At 48.8% G+C, this 24,147-nt stretch overlaps 1 protein-coding gene and 1 pseudogene across 1 annotated transcript; one reads left to right on the top strand and one right to left on the bottom strand.

Moving 5' to 3' along the window:
- The first annotated feature begins 930 nt into the window (after nt 1-930).
- Nucleotides 931-12,782, top strand: LOC134372464 (uncharacterized). Its single transcript, XM_063089957.1, has 6 exons — nt 931-1,009; nt 6,770-6,849; nt 9,149-10,544; nt 10,639-10,766; nt 11,271-11,402; nt 12,722-12,782. Exons 3-6 carry the CDS (start codon nt 9,765-9,767, stop codon nt 12,780-12,782), a joined length of 1,101 nt encoding a protein of 366 aa, XP_062946027.1. The 5' UTR covers nt 931-1,009; nt 6,770-6,849; nt 9,149-9,764.
- A 7,552-nt stretch (nt 12,783-20,334) lies between these two features.
- LOC134373900 (peptidyl-prolyl cis-trans isomerase-like 1) lies at nt 20,335-20,835 on the bottom strand (annotated as a pseudogene).
- Nucleotides 20,836-24,147: the final 3,312 nt, after the last annotated feature.

Raw genomic sequence — 24,147 nt, forward strand, 5'->3', positions numbered from 1 at the left:
TGGGTTATCATCTAATTTTTTTTTTTTTTTAAAGAGTATTTCTCATGCATGTAAATTACAAATGGAGGGTTTGGGGACAGAGTTGAGATTTCTCTCTGCTCCTTCCAATCAATCCCATCCATTACACAAATTATGAGCACTTGTACTAGGTATTGGGGAGACCAGGATGGGTGAGATTGGCTTCAGGAGTTGCCAGTCCAGAAGTTACATTCTATGTGTCAAGGTTATGACTTAGGAGGGACCCCATTTTAGTTGGGGCAGAAGACAAAAAAGTCTTTCTGGGAAGGTGGTGTCCCACCTTCTAACAACAATTCTAACAAACGGGAAACTGGTCATTTCAAAATGTCGCGAGTCAGAGAGGAGCTCGGGGGCAGCCCAGCATGGCAAGGTGGTTGGACTGGCGGAGGGGTAGCCCCGGTATTGGCGGAGGCGACCCACTGGAGTGAGCGCGGTACAGCCGGGTGAGGGAACGCGACTGGACCCGAGGTCTCGCAGGCAGTGCGTGGCGGTGATAACGAATACGTGAGCCTGTGGCTCCAGGACTCTCCTCAAAGCCAAGGTCGGCGCCCGGACCTTAAACGCTCAGCCTAACGCTCCGGACTCGCTCCACAAGCGCCCTCTCACAGGCTCTGAAGAACTGCGTTTTCTGGCAGCCTGAGCGCAGCTACCGCTGCCTCTTGGGAAATGTAGCTTTTCACTCGATGGGCCGGTCTTCCAACGCCGCCAGAACTACATTTCCCAGAAGGCCCCTCGGACATGCATTTCCTGCATCTCTCACTTCCGGCACGTGTGCTGTTGCCATAGAAACACCAAAGCGCTTGATCGCCCCGCCTCCTCCTCGCTCCTGCACGGAAGGTCGGGAAGAGGGACGGGGTCGCACTTGAGGGGCGGTGGGAGGACCATGCGCCGGAAGTAGCTTGCTAGGCGGCCGGAAGCTTCCAATCCTCGGGCACGGGGTGGTTGGTCGTCGTTCTCGCGCAGCGAGCAGGTTGCGTAGCTCTCGGGGCCGGTGAGTCCGAGCACGGGGCGGCCAGTGTCGTCTGGAAGGCCCAGGATAGGGTGCGCAGTTGGCCGGCGGGCGACAGGGAGTTGGGGCGGAGAAGCTCCTCCCTCCTCTGTAGGAGCTCGAGCGAGACCAAAGGAAAAGGGGGGTGCCGCTGGGACTTGGAGTCCGGGCACGACCCAGAAGCGGGTCCGCCTTGAGGGCGGCTCTCTGGCCACGCCTCCGGGTCTGGCGTGCGAGAGAGGCAAACGGCCGGCCAATGGGTCCTCTGCCCCCTCTCAGACAACATTCCTGAACTAGCAGCAATCCTCAGTTCTGTGCACACCGCGTACGCTTTCCCACTCAGCGCCCCCTAAGCTGTTGTCACCTCCTCTAGGAAGTCCTTCTGGATTTCCTTAGCCTGGGTCCCCTCTTTGTTCCCACTGCAACTGTCCTTCTGTACATTGAAGTGGGGAGGGCGATCCCGCACCCGGAGATTAAACTTCAGATAACTACCTGTCCCAAGGCCCTACAGGATCGCCCTGGCCACACTGGCCTTTACCTGTGCTGTTCCTGCTACCCAGAATGCTTTCACTTCAGCTGTCACCTCCTCAGGGCACCCTCCTGGGGTGTGAGGAGCCCTAAGTGGATGGGATGGGAGTGACCGGGTCTGGGAAGCCCTGACCAGCCCCTTTAGAAACATGTATTGGCATTGAAACAATTTTTAATTTTTTGAAGTTGCAATGGTAACAAATGGCCATTGCAAAGCAAGTTCATATGGTAAGCAGACATTTTATAAAAGAAAAAATGGGCGTCCAATTCCTTTCCCCACAATTGTCAGCCAGGCATTTGTTGTTTTTGACCCTTTTCTGAACTTATTTAACAGTAGTGCCCGTGCACACACACGTACACCCGCAGAAGTTTGTTTTAAAATTCTAACGTAATGGGATCTTTTTTGAGGAGGAGGGCCCCAGCTTACTTTTTTGTTCAGCATTATAGGCTAGATATCTTTCTCTGTCAACTGGCTAGTCGAACTAAGCCTCTAGTCCCTGTAGAAATCTGCTATGGGAGAAGGATAGTCTTCCAGTAGAGATGCCACCTGTTGCCATTCAGGCTCCTGCTGGTTGCATTGCAACTGCCCCAACCTCTGACTTGCCCTTCCATTTTGTCCCCCATGTCGCTCTTGTGCCCCTCAGACCTTCACTGGGTACTTACCCTCTGCTAGTTCCCACCAGCAGCTCTGCTTTGCTAATGGTGGGGCTCTCTGTTTGTTAGACACCGGGCACAACCACACCACCTGTCTCCAGGAACAGTTCTCCTGGCCTGGCACTGGTGACAGCCCTTTCTGCCCTGCCAGTCTGGCCTGAGCACGGGTGTGCTTGCTTTTCTGTTGTCCAGATTCTCAGTGCCAAGCATACTCTCTTTTTTTTGGCAGCTGGCCGGTAAGAGGATCCGAACCCTTGACCTTGGTTTACAACGTGCTCTAACCAACTGAGCTATTTGGCTAGCTGCCTCAGGCATCCTCTTGAGGGTACAGATCAGGAGGTACCGTCTTACTACCTGGTCAGGATGTGGAGGAGCCTGGGGAGCCAGGTCTGCAGACAGTTTCCCCCATAACAGTGGCATTGCAAGGTGTGGGCAGGTGGAGGGATGTGGTCGGCCCATGGCCTTGACTGGATGGGTGTGTGTCCAGGCAGGTGGTGTGTGTGTCTTGAGTGAGGGTTAGGGAGGCTGGCTTCCCACCTTGCTATGACGGACAGCCCAGCACCCCTAGAGCAGGAAGAGCTTGTGGTCATCAAGATGGAGGAGGATGAGGCCACCCTGTGGGAGCCTGACCCTCAGCCCTTGACCCTGCCACCTGAGCTCACCAGGGAGCCCCAGCAGTGCTTCTGCAGCTTCTGCTATGAGGAGGCGGCTGGCCCTCGAGATGCTCTGGCCCACCTGCGCGAGCTGTGCTGCCGGTGGCTGCAGCCCGAGGTACACTCCAAGGAGCAGACACTGGAGCTCTTGGTGCTGGAGCAGTTCCTGGGTGTGCTGTCACCTGACACCCAGGTCTGTGTGGAGTCCCAATGTCCTGAGAGCGGGGAGGAGGCTGTGGTGCTGGTTGAGAACCTTGTCCAGATGTTGCAGGAGACTGGTGAGCCACAGGGATCCAGGGGACTTGTCAGGAGGCCCGGGGGTGGGGGAATGTGTGAGGGGACACAGTTCACGACCCCGGGCCCTGAGTGTTCCTCTGCCCCATCTGCCTAGGCTGTCAATGTCCCTGTCTTAGGGAGAGGGATTTAGAAGCTGCAATACATTTGAAGCCTTTTGCAACCTCTGAACTCCCCAGAGGTGGGAGCTTGAAGTTGGTGTGACTTCCACCCTCTCAGGGTGCACCAAGCCTGTTTTCCCTGCCTTTTCTCCTTCCCCACAAGGTCTCTTGAGTGCCTGCCACATGTCAGGCCCTGTGGATACAGTGGGGAAGTACACAAGGTTTCTGCCCTCATGGAGCCTGGTCTGTTTGGAGAGGTGGACAATGAGACCACTAGTCACAACTTGGGTGTCCTTCCCCTGGACGGGGTGGAGGGAAGAAGAATTGAGCACAGAGGCTGGCCTGGTCGGGGGTGACTTTGTAGTTCCTGGTGTGTGATGCCTTCACCTTGGGCTCCATGCATGTGTGTACACCTGTGTAGTTGGGAGTGGGTGATAACCATGAAGTAGGCAGGAGGGAAGGTACGTTCCAGCCATCGTTCATCTTGACATTTGTTTCTCTGTTTAGTCATTTACTCACACACGTCTACGCAGTGCTTCCAGTCTACTTCACCTTCTTCATCAGGAGGTAGAAACCACAGTACTTTTTTTTTTAAAGATATACTTTTACTAAGGTATAATGGACATACTAAAAAAAGTATACCATTCAGGAATTTTCTTTCTTTCTTTTTTTTTATTTTTTATTTTTTATTTTTATTTTTTTAAAAGATGACCGGTAAGGGGATCTTAACCCTTGACTTGGTGTTGTCAGCACCACGCTCAGCCAGTGAGCGAACCGGCCATCCCTATATGGGAACCGAACCCGGGGCCTTGGTGTTATCAGCACCACACTCTCCCGAGTGAGCCACGGGCCGGCCTGGGAATTTTCTTTCTTTCTTTCTTTCTTTCTTTTTTTTTTTAAACTGGCCAGTACAGGGATGGAACCCTGGACCTTGGTGTTATCAGTACCATGCTCTAACTAACTGAGCTACCTGGCCAGCCCCAATTCAGGGATTTTTAGTATATTCACAAGATTGTGCAACCATTACCACTAATACCAGAATTTAATCACCCCCAAAAGAAACCTCGTGCCCATTAGCAGTCACCACTCTACATCCCTGTCCTCCCAATGCCTGGCAACCACTAGTCTTTTTGTCTCTATGGATTTGCCTGTTCTGGACATCTCATTAAATGGAATCATATAATAATGTGGCCTTTTATGTCTGGCTTCTTTTGGAGTATAATGTTTTTGAGGTTGTAATGTGTCAGAATTTCATTCATTTTTATAAGTGAATAATATTTCAGCATGGATATACCACATTTTGTTTATTCATGTATCCATCAATTGGCATTTGGGTGGTTTTTACTTTTTGGCTATTATGAATAATGCTGCTGTGAACATTGGTGTGCACATTTGTTTGTGGACATGTGTTTTCATATCTCTTGAGTATATACCTACAAGTAGAACTGTTGGGTCATATGGTAACACTTTTTGACCTTTTGAGGGACTGCTAACACACCACTTGTTTTAACAGGGGGAAGTTAATGTAAAAGATTTTATGTAGGTTTTTTTTTAAAAAAAGATGACTGGTAAGGGGATCTTAACCCTTGACTTGGTGTTGTCAGCACCACGCTCTCCCAAGTGAGCTAACTGGCCATCCCTATATAGGGATCCAAACCCGTGGCCTTGGTGTTATCGGCACCACACTCTCTCAAGTGAGCCACAGGCCGGCCCTTATGTAGCTATTAAAGGAATAAAAAAGTATCAAAAATAAATCCCTGAAGTGTCCATGAACTGCAGGGAACAGCATTCATTCCTAGACTGGCAAGAACAAAGGGAAGAGGTTGCAATTATGTCAACTAGAAGCTCAAATAAGGAGAATGTGGGGCTAGGATCCAGACCCTTGGGGAGGGGCCCCTGCCGGCTGGTACTGGGGAGGGCCTGATGAAGCTGGTTCTGCACAGGTTGGAAAAGTTCCAAACTGGATTCAGCTACTGCTAAGCAAACTAAAAACCTTGATGTTGCAGGACTTGTTTTTGGCTGCACATGAACGTGAGGTGCAGGTGAGACATCTTGGGTGCATGTACCTGTGGTCCTTGTGTGGTGTTTGCTGTAGTGCTGGGCTCCGTTTTCTAAGCCTGTCACCAGCGTTTGAGGCAAGCTGTCTCCTGAACAACAGCCAGCATTTGCCTCCTCCTTGGAGGTCTGGCCCCTTGGTTCCTAGTTTCTCATTGAACGGTTGCTTAGATGATGCGTACTATGAAGAGGAATTTTGCAACATAACCACATGGATGTTGGAATAGTAGCCCACAGGTCACTGAATGGGTTCAGGCCTAGCACTTACATGGATCTCTGTGGGTCATGAATGGTTATGTCTACTGGGCTTTGAAATCACATGGTTTCAAGTTTGCCTCAGTTCACATTTACATGAAGACTCCTGCCTTTGCCCTGTGCCCTTACCTGGTCTCAGCTCTGCCCATTGTTCCTGTGTCCTCTGATGCCCCATTTGTGAGGGAAGAGGGTTGGCACTGGCTATCTCTGGATGAACTGCTGTGATGCTGTTAGGGAGTCCAGGAGCTGGGTGTCCTGAGCTCTTCCTTAGCTGTCACTGTCCCAGTATGTTCAGGGGCCCCCAAGACCACCCTCAGGTTCACTGATTTGCTAGGACTCTCAGAACTCAGCAAGACTGTTATACTCACAGTTAGAGCTTATTACAGTGGAATGATACAAATTGAGATCAGCAATGGAAATAGGTGCATAGGGCAGAGTCTAGGAGCAACCAGGGATGCGCTTCCAGTTGTTCTCTCCCAGTGGAGTTGTGTGGACAGTGCTTATTTCTCCCAACATTGATGTGCGACAATATCCAAGGAAATTGTCAACCAGGGAAGCTCCCCTGAGCCATGGTGTCATGGGTTTTTATTGGGGGTCAGTCACATAGGCATGGAGCATTCACATGACTGACTTCAGTTACTCAGACTCCAGCAACCCCAGAGATCAGATGGATGCAGCATGGCCCAAGTCTCCCACCATAAATTGCAGTTAGCATAAACTGTCTGGTGTGACCCAGGGCCTTAGATAGACACAGACAATCTTAACAGGCAGGATATTCCAAGCGCTTAGAGGTTGCCTCCTTGGAGCAGGTCAAAGGCCAGAACTTTGTTTGGAATGTGCAGGGTTTGAACAGCCCAGGCCTGCTGGGTCAGCTCTTTACGGCATGCCTGGTTACAGCTGAATGAAGCTTCTAATCTAGTTACTTCCTTTGTGTTTCAGTGACTTGAGTTTCAGGGATCTCGGGAGTACTCTGGGTGGGTGTGTATGTGTGTGCATGTGCATATGTGTATGTGTACCAGAGGGGACTGCATGTTAGAGAGGGGTAGTCTGTGTGGCCTGGAGAGCAGGCCTATGTCCTGTCCAGCTGAGAGTCCCAGGCTAGTATCTAGTCCAAACTTGAGGACACTGGCCACATGTTGACTACCTGATTGATTGGCCTAGGTGCATGGCCCCTGTGTGCTCCTAGTGGGGCTGAGGACACTAACACTCCCTTTTCTCCTCAGCACTGGCCCAAGGCCCTTCCAGGGACTGGTGGTCTGGAGACCTGGCAGAGTCGGCCAAGCCCTTCATGGATGGAGCTCAGGTGAGCTGTGAGTCCTTCAAGGTCACAGATGTCACATCCTATCGTCCCAGCCCTCTGCATCCCCTCTTCACCCCAGGCCATGGAGGGGGCATATTCAGCAGCTGTGCCCAAGCACCCCAGGCCTCCCTTCACCCTCAGGCTTGGTCCAGGAGCTGCTTCCCCCAGCTCCTCGTTCTGAGGGTGTGTCCCTCCCAGGCTCATGCTTTCTAGTAGTGAGGTAGGTATTTGTCTCTGGGTCTCGGGACCTCAGGGCCCAAACCCACAGGCACAGGAGCCGGCTCCAGCAGGCTTCTTGTCCCCGTCTCACTATCCAGCCTGGGGTTCTGCCTGACTTTCCAAAAGTGGGTTTTCTTTGATTAATTTAGGCATAATTTCTGTTGTACAGAGATAGAAATATACTAGTCATTATCTGTCCTCCCACGTATAACACATGTACATTATAAAATAATTCAAACCTTACACAAGTATGTAAAATTCTGGTCTCACATCTGATCTCTGGAGGAGGCCGCTGTTAACTGTTGTGCATCTTTCCTCCCTTCTCTTGTGTATACTTGTGGGAAACACACATATGTGTGTATGAACATAGGTGCACTGACATTTCCAAAGAAAGCCCATTAACACTCCATGCCCTGCCGTTTTCACTCCATCTCATATTAGGGGCCCTCTGAGTGGCACAAGCAGTCCTCCCTTTTTAGTGGCTCCATAGGAGTCAATTGCCCAGCCTAGCCAAGGCATGTGGGTTGTTGCCCGTTTCTCACTCTAGAACACATACCCCTGCCCTGGTTGCCAGTCCTTTTTGCCTCCCCTGTCTCCCAGCCTGCAGCCCCTGATGTCCTTGCAGCCCCTGCTTTGGTGCTGAGCACTGTGTAGGGCCATTTCACTTCCAGTCCTCACTGTAGGTAGCCCCATGTGGTTGTCCCTGTTGGCTAGGGATGGGAGCCAAGGTGGGTCATGACAAACAGCTCACCTCCCACTCTCTACCCAGCGTGGCCTCCCCAGAATGGCTCTGCCTCATGAGGCAGACACTGAAGCTTGTCTGTGTGTCACAGGGCACTCAACTGTTTGTGGTCCTGGTGGGTAACCGAGGGGCTTGCCCCAGAGCCTTGCTCACAGACACTAACTGAAAATGCATGGAAAGGAGGGTGTGATAGTCAAGGAGCATGCTGGGTCTCCTGCCAAGTGAGCAGGGAGGCTGGATGACATGCTGGCCTTTCTGCCCTTGACTGCGATTCTTGGGGGCTTCCTGATGCCCTGCAGGGCCTGGGAACTCCCATGATGGCCCTGTCCGGATCCACCCCAGAGCTGGGCTCACCAGGTGTCCTACAGGTTACTGGAATGCTGGCAACTCTTAGAGAACAGCCAGGGATGCTTTACTGTAAAACTCTGATCACAAACGAAGAGTGAAAAGCTGAGTTCTGAGAGGTGCTGTTTTTGGAAGAAACAAGGTGCCTGGTCTGCCCTGTTGTTGAAGGACACATGAGAAAGTGGGCTCAGTGGCTGCCTCTGGGCTCTGCAGTAGGAGGGAGACTCTCCCCTTGCCTGGTTCTCCTGTGGCATGTTGGGGTTATTTTACCATGCGTATGTATCACCTTTAAAAATAAACCTCCAGCAGACCCTCCCCCAAAACAAAGAAAACATGAAAGAAAACATGAGTCTTGTGACATCTTTAATGATATTGCTCAAGGTCTCGCCAAGCTTAGCACCATGAAAATATGTTTTCTGTAACTGGACGCTTCTTGTTTCTCTCCTTTACCTGGCTGCCTGGAAGCTCAGAGTTCAGTTTTCTGTGCAGTTGCTGTAAGTTCCTGTGCTGAGCCAGGATCTATCCAGACTGTTTTTTCCCCTGTCTCCACAAGCCCTTCAATTCCTGACTTCTGCATTTGGTCTGACAGCTTATTGTGTATGGCACCAACCTGGATCCTTGGGGAGGCTGGCGAGTCTGGTGATGGCCAGTGGGGGCATGGTTATCAAGTCCTAGTGGGTTTACAGAAGCTTGCTGCATTCCTGAGAATGCAGTTAATTTAGTCCAGGGGGGCAGCATTCATACAGTGGGAAGTGAGCTCTGTGACCTAATGTGGACCCTAATCTACCTAAAGAGAGACTTGTACATGATCTTTAACAGGTGTTACCCAAGTCAGTCCCACTTCCCACCAGTAAAGTTGTCGCCCCCTTTTACAGAGGGTCAGGGCCAGGGCAGTAGCAGCGCTTAGGTCAGCGGGCACAGGGTGGGAGCACAAATACTCTCTTGTGATGTACAGAGAGAGTGGTGCAGACAGAACCTTCCTCTCCACCGTCTCAGGCCCGAAGAGGCCCCTGAAGAGGCCGCTGAGCTCCAGCAGCGAGTGCTGAATCGCCAAATGGGACCGCAAGGCCATCAACCTGCAGGTGAAGGTTGAGGTGCTGCGGCGTTTGGAAGGTGGAGAGAAGCTCAGCAGAATCGGGAAGGCACTGGGGCTGTCCACCGCCACTGTGGCCGCCATTCGTGACAACAAGAAGATCCAGGAGGGTTCGCAGGCGGCCACCAGCTTGACACGTAGCCGCAGCCTGATAATGGAGCACATGGAGCGGCTGCTGAGCGTGTGGATCGAGGACCAGAACCAGCGCAACGTGCCCATCAACGTGGTGCCCATCCAGGAGAAAGCCCGCAGTCTGTTCGAAGACCTTAAGCGGGAGCAGAGCGACAGCGCCGAATCCGAAGCCCTCGGGGCCAGTCGCGGGTGGTTTGCCCGGTTCAAGGTGCGCCACAGCTTGCCGCAGCATAGGGCCCAGCGGTGAGGCTATGGGTTCCAACGCAGAAGCCACGCGAAAGTACCCGGAGGGTGATCCAGGAGGGCGGCTACACGGCCTGGCAGGTGTTCAACGTGGACGAGACCAGGCTTTTCTGGAAGCGTCTGCCTGACAGGACGTTCATTTCCATGGAGGACAAGTCGGCCCCGCGGGTTCAAACCCGCCAGAGACCTCCCGACCCTGCTGCTTGGTGGCAACGCGGCTGGCAACCTCAGGCTGAAGCCCTTGCTCGTGTACCCGTCGGAGAACCCGTGTGCCCTCAAGGGCTTCTCCAAGCCCAACCTGCCCGTGGTGTGGCGCTCGCACAAGAAAGCTTGTGTGACCATGAGCCTCTTCCAGGAGTGGTTCGTGCACCTCTTCTGCCCCGCTGTGGAGAGGTACTGCTCCCAGCACGGCCTTCCGAACAAAGCGCTGCTCGTCCTGGACAGCGGCCCGGCCACCCTGGGAACCTGAACACCTCTCTGACCACGTGCGCGTGGAGTGCCTGCCAGGAACACCACGGCCCTTATCCAGCCCATGAACCAGGGCGTCGCGGCCCTCTTCAAGTTCTGTTACCTGCGGAGGGTCTTCTGCCTGCTGGTGGTGAGGGCGGGCGGCGGTCCAGAACTTCTGGCGTCCTCGATGCCGTTGACAACATCTCCGAGTCTTGGGAGGAGCTCCCGCCAGCCACGCTGAACGGAGGGTGGAGAAAGCTGTGGCCCAAGTGCGTCCAGAGCGGTTTGGGCAGCGGACACGTGGAAACCCTCCCACAGATCCGGCGCGATAGTGTGGCGCTGGCACACAGCGCAGGTTTTGCAGAGGTGGCAGAAGCAGGTGTGGCCGAACTGCTGCAGTGCTGGGGGGCGGACCTGTCCAACGAGGAACTGATGGGACTGGAGCAGGAGTGGGCCGCGGGGCGGTGGGGTGGGGTGGGGGTGGGAGGAGGACAGCTCGCCAGCCCTGCACAGGCTCACCGCCAGGCACCTGGCCAAGGCCCTTGCACACTTTGATGCTGGCTTGCAGATTGTCAGAGACAACGATCCCAACCCGGAGCGCAGCCTCAAAGTCTGCCGGAGCATCAAAGACATCAGCAGCTACAGAGAGCTCTTCAAGGAGAAGAAGAGAGGCCTCAAGCAGGGGTTGGGTGTAAGGTGGGGGTGGGAGTTCTGAGGCCTAGGATTTTGTGGTGGGGGGAGAGGAGGTCTTCCCATCTCCCTCCTTGAGTGAAAGTTAAACTGGTGTGAATGTTTCCATTTCATTATATTTAACTCCCCAAATGTTTTTATCTGCACTAATTTATTATCTGAAGTGAACTTCTGTCTCAAATACATGCTTCTTAAAAGCCTCCATGAACTCTCAAGTGTGATCTTATTACAACCTAAAGCCCCTTGGAGCAAAGTGTACCCAGTGTCCTAGTGGGAGCCCATGAGAAAGCCGGGCTCACTTTTTTTTTTTTTCTGATTTTTTTTTTTTTCGATTGGTAAGGGGATCGTAACCCTTTGGCTTGGTGTGGTCTGCACCACGCTCAGCTAGTGAGCACACTGGCCATCCCTATATGGGATCCAAACCCGCGGTGTCGTCACTAACAGCACCGCTCTCACCCAAGTGAGCCATGGGGCAAAGCTGGGCTCACTTTGCATCATCTCCCTCTGCAGTATTCCTGGAGCCCACACCCACTACACTGAGCAGTCCCTGTGTGCAAAAGTGGGGCTTGCAGAGATGGATGGACTTCCTGCTTGTTTTCCTGTCACCCTGCAGCTGAGCTTCAAGCCCTGCAGACAGCAAAGGTAGAGCCAGCTGATCTCCCAAAGAGACCCCGCAGTGGTGGGTGGGAGGACTGCCTGGCCACACACCTCCCAGCTCTGTTCCTGTGGCACTCTGTCCCCTGAAATGATGCTGTGCCCTGGCAGACCTGTAGTGGGTGAGCTAATGAGGCAGCACATCCTGACTGCCCACCAGGCATCCCAGCTCTTATTATGTGGGGTGTCCTCATGGCTGCTGACATCCCCTGATCAGATCTAGGTGCTAATTCTCCCTCTCTCCTCTTGTTTCTTCCCTTCTCCCTGCTCTCTCCACCCTGCACTCCCTTTTTTTGCTGGTTTTCACTGGACTCCTGACATACATCCTTGACTTTCTTCTTGTCATGGATGTAGGCTCAATCCAGGCAGCGGTGGCATTTGTACACAAGGCCCTGGATTCCATGAGGGAGAACTGGGTGGCTGCCTGATGCCCCTAAGAAGGCGGCCTGCAGGGACAGCACATGGGAAAGCCATGAGGACATGACCTGTTTGGGTTCAGGTTTGGAGGCAGGGTCAGCCTCATTGCAGGACACAGCTCCTTAGGTTAGTGGCATCTGTCTCCATCTGTGGGGTCCTGCCAGAGGAAGCCTCAATATGAGCCATACTTCCTTCAGCCCAGGGGATTGGTCAGGGTTAAACGTGGCTTGAAGGTTTTGCTTGGGAACCTAATGCCCACGTCTCCCCTCTGCCCTCCCTACACACCTCTGCACACTTTGCTGAAATAGTCCCAGACTTGGCCTCAGATCACATGCGTGTGATAAACACTTTCACTGGCTGGGCCTCCTGGGCCTGGGCAGGTGGCTCTTCTGCCCCAACCCTTGGGCTATCTCTGGGCTCTTCTGAGAGTGGCCACCATGGGTGTATCTCCGGATTCCAGGGTTGATGGTCAGTGCCTCACATTTGGGTATCTATGCCATTCAGTGTCGAATCAGTTGGATGAGATACCAACTTTAAATACCATTTTTGGATGTATTGATCAGATAGTCATGATGTCATTAGCTGGCCAAGACTGCTGGTTAGCATGTGCCCACTGCCCTGGCAGGGAGACTGGGCTGTGTTTTCAGTAAATTGAAGCCTTCTCTACCTGCGTTACAGCTTCCCCTCATTGTTACAGCTCCCAATTGCGAACATCTGGGGAGGACCTTGGGTGTGATGCCAAGTGACAGTTTTATCACTGTTTTAATCTTTTAATGTCTAAAAAGAGGGAAGGCAGTTCCATGTATTTCACAAGTGACAAATACAGCGAAGTAATCGAACAGGTGAAAAACGCCAAACTGGAAAGGAAGACGTCTTCCTTTTCTCTGCAGCCTGAAGCGATTTGATGTGGTTCGCATCAGGAAGGAGGAAATGCTGATCGTCCCCCATTAGAAGACAGTGGCAGCTTTCATTACTACGTTAAGAATGAGGGCTGTGTGAGGCCCACAACAGTATTGGGCATGGAGGGTAGCACTGTCTGTTGGCGGACCTGAGGAAGGAGCACAAGATTGTGATGCAGGAAGCTACACTCTGCACCCAGATTTCTGTCAGCCCTGCCAGAAGCTAAACCCTGTGAAGAACGGGGTGTGGTAAAGCCTCTGGTGTTCGCAGAGGCCAGGACCTCGTTGACATGCAGTCTTGAGTCGATGGACCATTCAGATTCATCATGCTCTCCCAGGATCACACGACCAAGTTCGTCCAGCTGAGGCCTCTGATCAGGAGAAGCATCACAGATGTGGTCGGGTGTTGCTGGACATCTTCGGTTTTGGGACTCCTTCCATTCTCCAGTCTGGAAACGGGAGAGACTTTGCCAGTGATGTGACCAGTGCATTAAAAGGCATGTGGAGTGGCTTGACAATCATGACTAGGAAACACCAACTGGGCCAGAGCCTGAACAGTGTGGAGCGGACCCACCAGGACATTCAGAACGTACTCTCCATCTGGATGTGGGCCAAGGGGACCAGGGCCTAGACCCAAGGGCTGCACTTTGTTCAAGTGATGAAGAACAGAGTGTATCACAAGGGCATCTGGAGCTGGCCATACGACGTGATGTTTGGCCATGACATCAAAGTGGGCCCGTTGACACACTGTGCCAGTACCTCGGGGCCTGCATGGGGACCTGAGGCATGGAGAAGGGGACTGGACCCCCCCCCCCCCCCACACAACCAGGCACACTGCCAGTGCCTCGGGGCCTCGCTCTGGGGCCTGGGGTATGGAGCTGGAGACCAGACGCCCTGCCCACAATGAGGCACACCACCAGCACAAAGGAGCATGCCAAAAAATCACCTCCATATGGGTGGCCCACCAGTTGCTGCAAAAGTGGCTAGATGCCACAACCACCATGCAGATGGTCCACCAGTCACTGGAGCGCATTGACACAAGGAGAGTCACCAGCAGAGATAAAGAAGAGAAGAGGATGTCTGTCCCTACAAAGCCCATTTCAGAGTGACAGAAGCAGCATCTGCTCTATGATAATACTGGGGGACCTGAACACACCCCTCAGCATTGGACAGATCATCTAGGCAACAAATCAACAGAGTAACTATTACTCTTTCAGAAGGAGAGAAGAAATCTAGGGTTATCAGACGTGGGAGGGGGATGCGGAGAGATTGGACAAGGCATAAAGGATAATTACGATTTTTAATGATATATATGCTAGTAATATTGATTTGATCAGCATATCTCAATGTTGAACCTCCAAAATAGGTATAATCAGTTTTGATTCAATAAAAGTTAAAAAAAAAAAAGAAATAATTACTGTTTTTTTTTTTTTTTTTTAAGATGACCGGTAAGGGGATCTTAACCCTTGACTTTGGTGTTGTCAGCACCATGCTCACTTAGTGAGCAAACCGGCCATCCCTATATGGGATCCGAACCCATGGCCTTGGTGTTATCAGCACCACACTCTCCCGAGTGAGCCACGGGCCGGCCCAAGAAATAATTACTGTTAATATCTTGGTATGTATCTTACTAATTTTTCCACATGTATGTGTACATATTTACTTTAGTATTTTTTTTTAATAAACTTTTTGTCACATACGTAGTGAGCATTTTTTCATGGACCTAGATTTTTATTATTTTTAATGGCCACATAGTAATATTTGATTATATGAAGATACCATCATTTATCTGACAACCTGCTATTTTTGGACAATTAAATTTCTTTTTCAAAAAAAAAAAAAAAAGTGGGCCTGTTGACGTCCTTTCTGCCCTGTGGAGTGGACTGTTAGCTGGAGATGGAAAAGGACCTGGAGGAGCTGCTGCAGAGTGTGAGGACAGATGGGTCCAAGAATGAGAGCAATGACCTCCCATTGCTGGAGGTGTGAATCCTGCACCACACATGGGCACCTGTCCTGTGGGCAGAGAAACTTGGGCTCAGGCATGGAGGATGCCTCCTCCTCCATTTAAGAAGGTGAAGTTGGACTCAGTCAAAGCATTGGTGACACTCAGAATTCCCATCCCAGATTTAGACAAGGAAAGGCTGAGGTCAGAGATGTCCTGGTGTGATCCTTTCCATCAAAGACAGATGGTTTTATCCATTAGGCAACAGACTGGGAACAATTCACCAGTTTTTCACGAGGAGTCAGCTCACAATGTGCTCAGAGACTTTGGTTTCAATCAAGGAGGTCTTGCCTGAGGAATGGTCCCTGCGTGAACTTGCGAGGGTTCCATCTCTGGTGTGCAGGGACACAGACAGTGTACATGCAAAGCCAAGTGTGGGACCAGCGAGTGTCCCTGCAGGGCCTCTGGGTTCTTCTATTCCGAATGCCATTGGGGTGTGTTTTGCTATAATACAAGGTGAGACACTGGTGGGGTTCTGTCCAGCCTCATCTCCATGAGTCAGAAGCTTCTGACATGAGGAGCCTGGACTTGAGCCCCTGCCTGGACCTCTATGGATTACTGTACTGACCTCTGCATGGGTTGTCTGCATGGCTGGGGGTTAGCTGACTACAATGTAAACATTCTCAATAAAATAACAATTTTATTTGACGGCATGGCTATCTGTTAGGTTGTATCTAGGGCTTGTTCTATGAAGGCATATCCATGGATTAGGAGGGACAGGAGAGGTGAGGGGTCATGGCTAGTGTCTGGAGGGAGACACAGGGCAGGGTGGGCAAGGGATGAAAGTGGTGTTGGGACAGCTCACTACTCGACATGTACTCTGAGGACCCCCTCCGTGGAATGAGGCATCCAGCTGGAGATGGCCTGTGGCCCTCCTCGGAGGGAACTCATATGGCTAGAGGCCCAGTGAGTAGGGAGGAGGCTCTAGGACTCCTAGATTTGGGCTGGGCTGTGAGTTCCACTTGAGCCCTAGGTTCATCTCCTTTCCCCTCCCATTTGGCCACCCAGCATGATGAGACCTCTCTGTGGAACTTCTGAACCCTTAGGGATGTGGTGTGGGCCCAGGGGGTGGGGGCCCGAGGAGAGAGGAAGGATGCTCATCCTCAGCTGGGTGTGGAGGTTCCTGAGTGGTTACCAGCCCTACTTCAGCTGCCCTGCTAGGCTCCTGGGCACACCATGAAGCAGCAAGCATGGGAACCATCATTGTTGGAGGGGGTGCAGGTATCCTGGAGGCACTGAGTGGTCCACCATGTGAGGCCTCCTGCGAGAGGGTGTGAGAGTGTGGCAGCTTGGGTTGAGGAGGGGTTCAGGAGAAGAGCTTGTGAGCAGAGGACCTGAAGGCTGGATGCAGCTGTCGTCTGTTGGGCATGGAAGCCTTCCTGTCTGGGAAGCAGAAAGTTTGTGGTGGTAAGAAACAAGACCACACAAGAAGGCAGGGGCTGGGTCACAAGAGGTCATGGATGCCAAGCCAGGGAGCTTGGAATTTATCCTGTGGGCCACGGTGTATTAATTATCTATTGCTGGGTCACACATTACCCCAAACCTGGCAGCCTAAAACAACAAAAATCATCTCAGTTTCCCTGGGTTGTGAATGTGGGACTAGCTTGGCTGAGTGGTTCTGGCTGGGGGGTCTCTCATGAAGTTGCAGTGACGATGTCAGTTGGGGCTGGAGGATCCCCTTCCAAGCTGGCTCACTCACATGCTGGTTCTTGGCCGGAGGCCTCAGGTCCTTGCCACTTGGGCCTCTCTGAGGGATGGTTTGAGTGTCCCTATGACATGCCAGCTGGCTTCTCCCAGAGTGAGTGAGCCAAGAGAGCAAGGCAGAAGCCACGGTGACTTTTATGACCTAGCCTGGACACTACACAGCTTCATGTCCACAATACTCTAGGGTTACACAGGTCAGCTCTGTTTAGTGTGGGAGAGGACTCCACAGGGTATGAAAGGAGGAGGGGACAATCATAGGGGGCCATATTGGGGACTGGCCACCATACATGGGGAACCTTGAGAATCTAGAGGGAGGGGGTCAGATTTGTTTAGGATTCCAGAGGCTCTGATGCATTCGGTGACCACCTCGTTCAGTCTCATCTACACCCACCTGGTCTGTCCCCTCCTTGGCACCCGTCAGCTTGTACTTGCCAAGGAATGCTGGGGGAGCAGTGGGGGGCCCTTGAATTAGTGGGGTGGGAGAGGCTCCTCATATAAATGACATCTGGGCAGAGACTTGAACAGTTGCCAGGGGAGGAGGGCAGAAAAGAGGACGGGGGGTGGGTGGTAGGAAAGTGTCTCCTGTAGGCCATGAGAGCCGTGGAGCTGCCGAAGGTTTATGCCCCATGGCAGCCCTCACTCACCCTCCAGAGCTCAGCTGGAGCCAGGGGCTCCCTGCCTTCCACATCAGCACCCTGGAAGATAGCTCGAGTTGCTCACCTGGCTTCACATCAGTCACCGGTCGATGTCCAAACTTCTGAGTCGTCCATCACCACTGGATGCTTGTCCTGTATCCCTCTGTTCATCTTCCAGCTTCCCCCAGTGGAGTGCTCTGTGTACATTCCTAAAACAGGATGTTGGTCAAGTATGTGTGGGAAATGCTGCAAGCTCTACTCAACCTTTATGTATTTGAGAGTTTACTTTCACTCCCTTCCAAAGCCTGGTTAAAACTACAGAGCATGTTAACAGCTCTGAGAAAGCCTTACAAAAAAGCATTTGTTAATGTATGTTTTATCTAGCATGTTCCAAATAATAGATTTTTTGTTTTTGTTTTTGTACTTGCAATGTGCCAGGCTTTGCTTCAATGCTTTACAGTGCCCCTATGAGGTAGGCACTATTGTTATCTCCACTTTACAGATGAGAAGACTGAAGCACAGATGAGTAAGATCATAATCTAGGAAGCAGCACACCCAAGACAGAAACCTATACTTGTGTAGACATGGAGCAATCCCCCCCGCCAACCCCTTTAAAAAAATATCTATTAGTATTCCAGAAAAATCTTTGGAAAATGCTAATTCAGGCAAAGGTTTTCAAAACCGGGAGACTTACAAGAGTCCCATGGGGTACATTCGCACCCTTACCCATTCCTTTCCAAGCCAGCTAAAACAGCATTTGTGGCATCAATTCTGGGGACAGCATAGAAGCTGGGCTTTGACACAATTTCCTGGGGATGTTCTCAACTTCCAGCACCATCTTTGTCTTCTGGATCCTTGAATTCCACGATTCGAAGTTCCCTGGGTGAGCTCTGGATGAGGTCCAGGGCATCTATTGGAGCCAGGTTTGCCAGAGCCCCCTGGCCTGTCTTTGAAGGATGTTACAACACACAGGAAAGCCACTGCCCTCTCAGAGAAGGCCCAGGTGAACCCAAACTGACTGGCAGAGGATGAGGCCATGTGGTGTGGCAGTGAAGGGCCCAGGCTGTGGGTCAAGGGGACAGAGGCTGCGATCTCAGCCTCTCCACTTCTACACTGGACAAGTTTGTGCTTCTCAAACTTAGTTTCCTCTGCTGGTCACAGGATAAAAATGCCTACCTCGAAGGTTTGTTCTAGGATGAAAAGCTGGTGTGTGTAATGTGCTCACTTGGCACGTAATAAATATGCAATAATTGATGGCCAAGCAGGAAAACAGTAGAGATTTATGTCCCTAGGACTGAAAGAAGTATGGTATATTATTCATGCAAACACCAAGTTTTACGAGGTTCATATGTAGCAGGATCCCCAAATATCCACCAATTGTAACCTCAGAATCTGGCACAAGGAGCAAAGCTGGAGAGGAAAGCAGAAAGGTTTGTCCTCCTCTCACAGCCTATCCAGACTCTTCTAATATTTATATGTAGAGGATTCTTAAAGCAAATGTACTTCACAGGGCCTGGTTTTCCAAAGCCCTGCATTTTCAAATATTGACCTTGTGCAGGACTGGAAATTTCCCTCAGGCTATAAAGTTTCTGGTGTAAGATAAAGATTTGTGGCACAGCAAGGTTTCTGGCTCAAGGACAGACTAGTTACTGATTGATATGTGTAGATACTGGAAAATTGATGGAAGGAGAAGGAATGTTTGCTAAGATCAAGCTTTTGTTAATGGATCACTTAATTTTCTAAGGGAATGTCATCTGACTTGTTTCACTGAAAGTTACCAGTCTATATTGTTAAACTATAACCCCACCTATGTTCTCTTCCTGTAACTTCCTGGTCTGGAGAATAAATGCAGGAAGAGAACCCCAATTTGGGGTTAATTTCCCAAGGAAGGGATGCCTCTCACTTGAGGGTTCTAGGGGGAGATTAACCTTTCAGGGTCTCTCACTGCTCAGAAGAGATGGGCTTTGAGTAATCCTTTGCGGCTCTGTCACCCAGGGGAAGTGGGGTGACAAATCCGTGGGGGGCAAAACAACAAAATGGTACCCTGTATGAGGACATTCTTCATGGATCGGAGACTGACCTGCCAAGCGTTGGATAGGAAACAGACGTCCAATTCATCCCAGCAAGGGAGTCCCTAAGAAGGGAGACGCATCCTGGTAAGAGAATCACAGGTGGCTTTCAATTAGCTCTTGCACGCCTGCAGTAGGTCAAAGTTAGGTCTTTTCAACCCTGGGGATATTTTTTCTGTCTCTTTACTCTTTTCTTTTTTTTTTTTTTTTCAACCATCAATGGCATTTTATTTTGTAAGTTTCTATGTATTACACAGGTATCAACTTCCTTCCTCTAACCCCTCCCCCTCTTCCCAAAATTTAGAAAGATTAAAAAAAAACTTTATAAAAATCTCTTACTAATTTCTCTAAAGTCTTAGGTTAAAAAAACTTAAGTGGTGCTTCTCCTTTACAAGAATATAGCTTTTAAAGCAGAATTCGGTATGTCCTTGTGCTCGCTACCGATTTCTACTCCTTCCTGGGGAAAAAAAGTGGTCAATGCTTCTGCTTCCTTTTAATAAATTCATTTCTCAATCATTACACATTATCATTCCCCACTTGACACCTTCTTAGGAACTTGATTGTTGGATGCATTTTTCATTTGGCAAAAATTCAATGTGGCTTTGCGTGGGATGTCTAAGTGTCAGAAACAGCGGTGTTGATGTTCTCTGGTTTTGAGAAGGAAATTAGAGAGAGATGCATACATTCCCTGGAAGAACAAATGTAGGAGACTGAAATAGAGTGTGTGTAGAGTTAAGAAGGCTGATAGACACCACTTGGTTTTGAATTCTGTTGCTGTCACCCAACCTAGACTGCAGAATAGGCCAAAATATAAATCTCCCCAGGAAGAAGTTTGGTTAGGCACTGTGAAATGACAGTCTTCATTTTGTTCTAAGTGTATCAGAGCTGACACACACAAGAAGGAGCAGTATGGGTCATGTGCAGTGAACAGTAGCCTGTGAATAAACATGCATAAGCATTTCTGCAAATGCTGTCAACCTAGGCACTGGGGGAAGAGCAAAGAAGCATACTACTCAAATATACTTCCATCTCTAACTCACCCAAGACCCCAGGTTTCCCTATTAGCTCCATGATTTACAAGGCCAAAATGAAGTTTAGAGTTATGTTGACCTAGAATGAAGTTCTAGGTCACCTGGAAGCTGGTTCATTGGGACCATCTCAGAAGACCTGGGTGTGTCCAAGAGGGCAGCAAGTTTACCCAGAAGGGTATGCCTTAATGATCTTCACATCGTCTACCGGGCGGTCCTGGGAGTTTGTTTCCACCATTCCCACGCGGTTCACCATTCCTGTACCCTGGCACACTCGGCCAAAAATGGTGTGTTTGCCATCGAGCCACTGGGTAGGGGCAAGGGTCACAAAGAACTGGCTTCCATTGGTGTCTGGCCCTGCATTGGCCATTGCGAGAATTCCAGCCCCAGTGAATTTCAAGTCTGGATGAAGTTCATCTTCAAACTGTTTGCCATACATGGAAGCGCCACCTCAACCTGTCCCTGTTGGGTCACCGCCCTGGATCATGAAATCTTTGATGATTCTATGGAATTTGGTGCCATTGTAGTAACCACGACGAGCCAGCTCAGCAAAGTTCTTACAGGTCTTTGGAGCATGCTTCCAGTACAGCTCCAACACAATGATTCCCATGCTGGTCTCCAGGTAAACGCTGGGCGGCTGCCAAGAGTTTGGGGGAATCGCCGCCATAGTGAGGCCTGAGGAAGAGTTCCCTCCTGTCTCTTTACTCTTAAAATATGGATAATTCGTTAATGGAAGGGGGGACTGAACATACATTACAACTCCTATTTCTCCTTAAAGCAGCAAGCTGTAAGTAACAGAATGGCAGCTTGTAAAATTGTTAGTGGATATTAAACAACCATGTCCTTGATACCTCAAGGAAGGGAGCCTTACCATAAAAATTTGGGAACAAATTCATCACTGGTTAATTTTGCAATGGGTCTCATTAAGGCTTCCCATCTAACAACTAGGAATCTATGTCAAGTCGCTCTGAGACCTATCCAAGACCTTAACAAAAAACTAAGACATGTTTATGTCACCAAAAAAGGATAAAACTTAATCTTTGCCAGTGACTAAGAAAACTTTAAATCGGACAATCTAAAGTAAAAGAAGTTAATGTTTCTTTATAGTGTTGGTATTGTTTGAGCATGTTTTTCTTTCTTATCTGCACGATGCTTCTCTCCTCTCAAAAGCAGTGGTTCTTTTCTTAACTGCATGTGCTACTCTTTTTCTCTGAAGACTATGGAGTTTTATGAAGAAAAGCAGCCATGGTGCCAACCAGACCCCTTTTGGGTCTACTGCTCTTTTCCTAAAAACCTCAAGAGTCAAATGGTTTCATCTCTGATTGGTGGCTCAGCTCTTGAGCTCAGTAACCCATTTGAAAAACAAAAACTAGACTAAAATCTACCCGTTTAACTAGATGGTCTCAAATTTTCTGGCATCCACTTGGTTATCTTAAACAGACTTCTAAATTCTCTTCTAGTCTCATCTATGTATTTCTTCACAAAATTCTATGGTAGAATTCTGTGCTGTTTTCTTAAAGGAAGAGAGTCTTCTGTGCATCTTCTTGAAAAGGCTTGCATACTTTGCTTTGCAATGTAAATTTGTTATCTTGCTTTCTTTAAGGCAAGGTGAGGCCTCACCAATAAGTCTTTTGGAAAAAACACAATGTAAACATGACTGTCCTTTTCACTAGTGGGCTTTTTAAAAAAATCTTGAACAAAATCTATAAGATCCTTGTTTGTTCTTGTTATTTATGTCCACATATATGTGTGTGTAAGCTGTATGTTATGTCTATATGTTCATGTCTGTGTAATTGTGTTATGTGCAAGGTACCAAATTGGCTTATAATTAATGCACACTCATTAAATAAATAAGTATACTTTTCGAGTTTACGTGACTTAAGTCTTCTAAAGTTTTGATAAATATATTTTCAAAATTTGATTCAAACCTTTTACCTAAATTTGTCTCTAGGTCAATATGTCTCCTTGTTATCTCAGCTCTGCCTCCTGGCCATGCTGGGAGAAACAATATCTTTTATGTATATAACGCCCTGTGTCATAAGCTCCACATGGCTCCAAATGCCACGTGGAAACCCGGGACCATTGCATAGGCCCTAGTTAGCATTAACTGATAAGGGTATAGATCTATTACACCAAGTTTTTTGGCTGGGAAACCATAAATATGTATTTGGTAAATATAGCTAAAACTCAACCTGGGCTTTGTATAATTTGCTCTGATAAATGGACGCCTATTTACTAACCTGAATGTATAAAAATGTTCTTGTCAGCACACATGATTGCCTGGGTTTACTAATCAAACAGGATTACTAGAAGTCTTTTCACTTGACTGCTCTTAATACAAAATTGTAAAAGATTTTCTTTGTCCTTTAGATAACTGGTTTGGGAAACCTATTTCATGATAAGTTCTTGTGCTCTCTGCCTTTGAAACCCTTTGTCACTTTGGTTTTATTTTTTGTAGTAATTTGTGATCTTATTCAACTAAATGTTTTAAGCCTTTTGTTATTTAACAAAACTTCCCAAAACCAAATTCTAAAAGCTCAACATTTTAATTTTAACTTTGAGGAATTCCAAGGGCCCAGGAGTTTCTAAAAGGATATATAAAAAATGTATCAAAACTAATTGGCTTATTAAATAAATTAGACTATTTGGGAAACATTGTCAGTACTGAAGGTGTTATGGATATGTGTTCCACAATCTTGTAAGGTTCCTAAATATCTGTGTCTTGATATAAATGCTACCTACCGGTCATAATCTTGGTTTAATTATAATTTTAAAATGTTATGTCTTCAAATATTTCATGAAAAAACTCTGATTGGTACAGTTTCTGACAAACTTTGAGTTCATAGCTTTAAACTAAAGTTCCAAAATTCTAATGAAGAAACTGATGGGTTTCTGAAATTGTTCACTGAGATCAAAACAGCAAAAGTTAATTGGTAAATTAATTTTTAAAAAAATATGGGTTTTTAAAACAATTTCCTTATTTTAAAACACTGCTGGTTCTCCTAATGTTTTCCAAATGTAAGAAAAACTCACTCTCTCTCTCTCACTGGAGGGTTCCCGGGAAGTTAACCACTTCAGGGCTTCTCACTGCTCAGAAGAGATGGGCTTTGAGTAATCCTTTGTGGTCACCCAGGGGAAGTGGGGAGACAAATCCGTGGGAGGCAAAGCAACATTTATACATTTGAGGTTTCCTCTCAGTGATTTTTCAAATTGCTACAAGTATGGAAAACTCATTTCTAGGTAAAACTTGAGCTCTCTTCTAGACGGAAGGCCTCTGCACTGTCCCTATGGTTGGACTCCAAAAGGGCAACTTGATGCTTCCAGATTGTCCCCTCCCTGCCACCACCTACCACTCCCAGCCCAGGAGCCCCTTCCCCAGCCAAAGCTTCTTGTCTATTAGCGAGGGATTTGGGGATCATGTTTATAACACATATTGGGACAGCCTTGTATTGGGAATCTGATGGCTTCCACATAAAATAATTTAGATGACTTTTTTTTTTTTTTTTTTTTTGTGGCTGACTAGTATGGGGATCCAAACTCTTGATCTTGGTGTTATCACACTGTGCTCTAACCAACTGAGCTAACCGGCCAGCCCCTAATTTTAACTGACCCATCTTCAAGACTCCACCTTGCATACACTTTTAATTCACAAAACTTACAGGGAAGGAAAAGGTTATATTTATTTGGGCTGTTTACAGTGTTGTGCTCCAATGCAAATAAAAATTTGAATCAGATTCATTCTTCAGGATAAAATTTCTGGTGTTGGATAAAGGCTAAATATCAGTGAAAATTTTCTCAAGATTATCCATATAGTAAGGGTTCTCTGCTGCTGATTCACAGATGTTGGGGGTGGGGGAGAAGTGAAGGCTTTGAATATGTTTTTATAGTTACTTTTCATGATAAATTATATAATGTTTTTAAAAAGATGTGAGTTCTGGTTGAAGGCTTTGCAGCAATCATTACATCTATATGACTTTTC

Source organism: Cynocephalus volans, chromosome 3 (assembly GCF_027409185.1).
Source record: "Cynocephalus volans isolate mCynVol1 chromosome 3, mCynVol1.pri, whole genome shotgun sequence".
NCBI classification, from domain to species: Eukaryota; Metazoa; Chordata; class Mammalia; order Dermoptera; family Cynocephalidae; genus Cynocephalus; species Cynocephalus volans.

Bases quoted from the DNA above. Each gene is read 5' to 3' on its own strand.
- LOC134372464 (XM_063089957.1), top strand. From the start codon at position 9,765: ATGGAGGACAAGTCGGCCCCGCGGGTTCAAACCCGCCAGAGACCTCCC. The intron at 10,545-10,638 runs GTGGGGGTGGGA...GCTGGCTTGCAG, and splicing joins CCGCGGGGCGGTGGGGTGGG to ATTGTCAGAGACAACGATCC. The intron at 11,403-12,721 runs GTAGAGCCAGCT...TTTTCTCTGCAG, and splicing joins AAGCCCTGCAGACAGCAAAG to CCTGAAGCGATTTGATGTGG.